We start from the raw sequence: 4,333 nt of genomic DNA on the forward strand, positions 1-4,333 counted from the left end.
AAAGTATCTTCAGATTTCTGCAATGCATTTTCAGGAGAATAACCAAGATATATCAGTTTATCTGAAATATTAATTTGAGATTCATCTTCAGGAAATTTTGAACTACGGACAAGTCGATCTTGCAGGAACATTAAAAATAAGTGTCCTTTATTCAATGACTATGATTACAGTAATAATGGGCTTTTTGTAAATAGAAAATTTGCTATTTTCAGTACAATGAACATTTTCATAAAACAAGATGAGAGACCAAAGTCTTTTTCTTCATCAGGATAAACTCAAATGTAGGTAACATATCAAAAAAGGCTAATAAATTCCCAGTTTCCATCCACATTTTATCTGGTGTTTAAACTTTTCAGGGTGACTCGGGAGGTCCTATGGTGACTGGCGGCAACACAGCAGCATCCTTCATGGTGCAGATTGGAGTGGTATCCTGGGGTTATGGCTGCGCTTATGCTGGATATCCTGGTGTCTATGCACGAGTCAACAGTAAGTCTGATCAAGCATTTAAAGTTTATACTAGATTTACAGAGATTAGAAAGGTCATTTATTTATGAATAAAAGTTCAGTGTAAAGTAAATATACGATCATGGGATCTCAAAAAACCACTGAAATTTTGCAAGAAGGGAAATAAAATTCTGGAATAGTTAAAACCTCAATTTGGTCAACTTTAGAAGATACTGATCGTAGATAAACTGCATGTGATATTAGACTTAGTATTCTAAATTACACAATTTTTTTTATTTACAGATTACCTCTCTTGGATATCATCAAATACTGCAGGATCTGAAACATGCCCAAGGCCTTGAACGATATTCACCTTTTGAATGTAGAAAACAGCGAGTGGAGTCCATATGAACTTCTCTTACCAAGATTACATTTCTCTTTTGAAAAACATTTGTTATGGTTTCATATAGATGTGACTTCTATTCTTAATTAATGATGAAATATTAAATCTTTATGCATTAAGAAACGTATTATTCATACACCCTCTCACCTAGATATATTCTCCTTTTCATTCGTGATCAAATGATCCTTTCAAATGAACTATATCTCAAATCAGAAGGAAAACCTTTATAGGTTAGTGGTACAATATAACAGTAAATGATGTTCCCATATTGGAAAACTAATCATCGATTATAGGAAGGCTTAAAATACTGGAAAACTATTCACTGCCTCTTAAACCCATTAGCAAAATGGTTTGTCTTCTCTTTTTCATAACCAATGATTAAATAAACTGATTTAAACTAACAAAGAACTGTCAATCCTACATCTAATAATGTATAATTAAATGTATGATTTTCTTGGATGGCACAAGAACAATTCTCATACAACCATATTGTGAACTAATCTTAGCCAAATCTCTATTAAGGGATTAAGCAACCCCAGATCTATATTCAGGAGATGGAATTATGGCAAAAAGAGTAGCATCACCTGCATATACAACGAACATGTTTTATAGGCGAAACCACATACGAGTACATGTATATATAGTATGAAAAGTAATGGAGCCAATACACTACCCCGGAAGCAGCAGATACCACACAACTCCTCAATCTATTACTTAAAAATTAGATAATGATGCTAAGAAAAGATCTGAAAACCAAGGTTCCATGATTAAAACAGTCAAAGGTAGCACTAAAATCAAGGCCAATCATACAAACTTCTTGGCCACAATCAAGTGATTTCTATACAGCATTCGAGATTGTAAGAATGTCATTACATGCTTCAAGGCCTTTGCGAAAGAAAAAATGTAAACTAGGGAACTGACGGTTACCTCCACCTACCTTTCTAAACGCTTTGCCAACAGACATCTAAAAATTTGATATGGGATATATGGAAATTGGGCAGCAATCAGCTGGGCTAAAGCTGTATAACAAACACATTTACCTAACCGAGTAAAATTGCGTCTTTTTGATAACTTGCGGAAAATAACAGACAAATTAGAAGCCAAGACATCAGTTGTCTATAAATAAACAAAGGAGAAATACCATTTGTGTATACACCTTCACGAACAGGTCCATCAAAAGTGTTTTATTTCCATGGGACAAAAAAGGATTGAGTTTCTCATTACTCTGTTTGTTATCAAACATATTCGCCAAAAAGGTTGCCTTTTCCTTTGGACAGTGAGTGACCGTGCTATCTGGTTTAAGTAAAGGAGGAACTGTTGCTTCTACATCAAACTAGGGAACTGACGGTTACCTCCACCTACCTTTCTAAACGCTTTGCCAACAGACATCTAAAAATTTGATATGGGATATATGGAAATTGGGCAGCAATCAGCTGGGCTAAAGCTGTATAACAAACACATTTACCTAACCGAGTAAAATTGCGTCTTTTTGATAACTTGCGGAAAATAACAGACAAATTAGAAGCCAAGACATCAGTTGTCTATAAATAAACAAAGGAGAAATACCATTTGGGTATACACCTTCACGAACAGGTCCATCAAAAGTGTTTTATTTCCATGGGACAAAAAAGGATTGAGTTTCTCATTACTCTGTTTGTTATCAAACATATTCGCCAAAAAGGTTGCCTTTTCCTTTGGACAGTGAGTGACCGTGCTATCTGGTTTAAGTAAAGGAGGAACTGTTGCTTCTACATCAAACTAGGGAACTGACGGTTACCTCCACCTACCTTTCTAAACGCTTTGCCAACAGACATCTAAAAATTTGATATGGGATATATGGAAATTGGGCAGCAATCAGCTGGGCTAAAGCTGTATAACAAACACATTTACCTAACCGAGTAAAATTGCGTCTTTTTGATAACTTGCGGAAAATAACAGACAAATTAGAAGCCAAGACATCAGTTGTCTATAAATAAACAAAGGAGAAATACCATTTGGGTATACACCTTCACGAACAGGTCCATCAAAAGTGTTTTATTTCCATGGGACAAAAAAGGATTGAGTTTCTCATTACTCTGTTTGTTATCAAACATATTCGCCAAAAAGGTTGCCTTTTCCTTTGGACAGTGAGTGACCGTGCTATCTGGTTTAAGTAAAGGAGGAACTGTTGCTTCTACATCAAACTAGGGAACTGACGGTTACCTCCACCTACCTTTCTAAACGCTTTGCCAACAGACATCTAAAAATTTGATATGGGATATATGGAAATTGGGCAGCAATCAGCTGGGCTAAAGCTGTATAACAAACACATTTACCTAACCGAGTAAAATTGCGTCTTTTTGATAACTTGCGGAAAATAACAGACAAATTAGAAGCCAAGACATCAGTTGTCTATAAATAAACAAAGGAGAAATACCATTTGGGTATACACCTTCACGAACAGGTCCATCAAAAGTGTTTTATTTCCATGGGACAAAAAAGGATTGAGTTTCTCATTACTCTGTTTGTTATCAAACATATTCGCCAAAAAGGTTGCCTTTTCCTTTGAACAGTGAGTGACCGTGCTATCTGGTTTAAGTAAAGGAGGAACTGTTGCTTCTACATCAAACTAGGGAACTGACGGTTACCTCCACCTACCTTTCTAAACGCTTTGCCAACAGACATCTAAAAATTTGATATGGGATATATGGAAATTGGGCAGCAATCAGCTGGGCTAAAGCTGTATAACAAACACATTTACCTAACCGAGTAAAATTGCGTCTTTTTGATAACTTGCGGAAAATAACAGACAAATTAGAAGCCAAGACATCAGTTGTCTATAAATAAACAAAGGAGAAATACCATTTGGGTATACACCTTCACGAACAGGTCCATCAAAAGTGTTTTATTTCCATGGGACAAAAAAGGATTGAGTTTCTCATTACTCTGTTTGTTATCAAACATATTCGCCAAAAAGGTTGCCTTTTCCTTTGGACAGTGAGTGACCGTGCTATCTGGTTTAAGTAAAGGAGGAACTGTTGCTTCTACATCAAACTAGGGAACTGACGGTTACCTCCACCTACCTTTCTAAACGCTTTGCCAACAGACATCTAAAAATTTGATATGGGATATATGGAAATTGGGCAGCAATCAGCTGGGCTAAAGCTGTATAACAAACACATTTACCTAACCGAGTAAAATTGCGTCTTTTTGATAACTTGCGGAAAATAACAGACAAATTAGAAGCCAAGACATCAGTTGTCTATAAATAAACAAAGGAGAAATACCATTTGGGTATACACCTTCACGAACAGGTCCATCAAAAGTGTTTTATTTCCATGGGACAAAAAAGGATTGAGTTTCTCATTACTCTGTTTGTTATCAAACATATTCGCCAAAAAGGTTGCCTTTTCCTTTGGACAGTGAGTGACCGTGCTATCTGGTTTAAGTAAAGGAGGAACTGTTGCTTCTACATCAAACTAGGGAACTGACGGTTACCTCCACCTA

General features: G+C 36.0%; 1 protein-coding gene across 1 annotated transcript in view; it reads left to right on the top strand.

Annotated features, from left to right (window-relative positions):
• Positions 1-806, top strand: part of LOC137642520 (transmembrane protease serine 9-like) — a 20,132-nt gene extending 19,326 nt beyond the window's left edge. The window contains exons 17-18 of the mRNA XM_068375150.1: positions 357-486; positions 748-806. Coding sequence (XP_068231251.1) covers positions 357-486; positions 748-806 — 189 coding nt within the window. The remainder of the gene's footprint in view (positions 1-356; positions 487-747) is intronic.
• Positions 807-4,333: the final 3,527 nt, after the last annotated feature.

The sequence above is a fragment of the Palaemon carinicauda genome, chromosome 6 (genome assembly GCF_036898095.1).
Source record: "Palaemon carinicauda isolate YSFRI2023 chromosome 6, ASM3689809v2, whole genome shotgun sequence".
In the NCBI taxonomy this organism is placed as follows: Eukaryota; Metazoa; Arthropoda; class Malacostraca; order Decapoda; family Palaemonidae; genus Palaemon; species Palaemon carinicauda.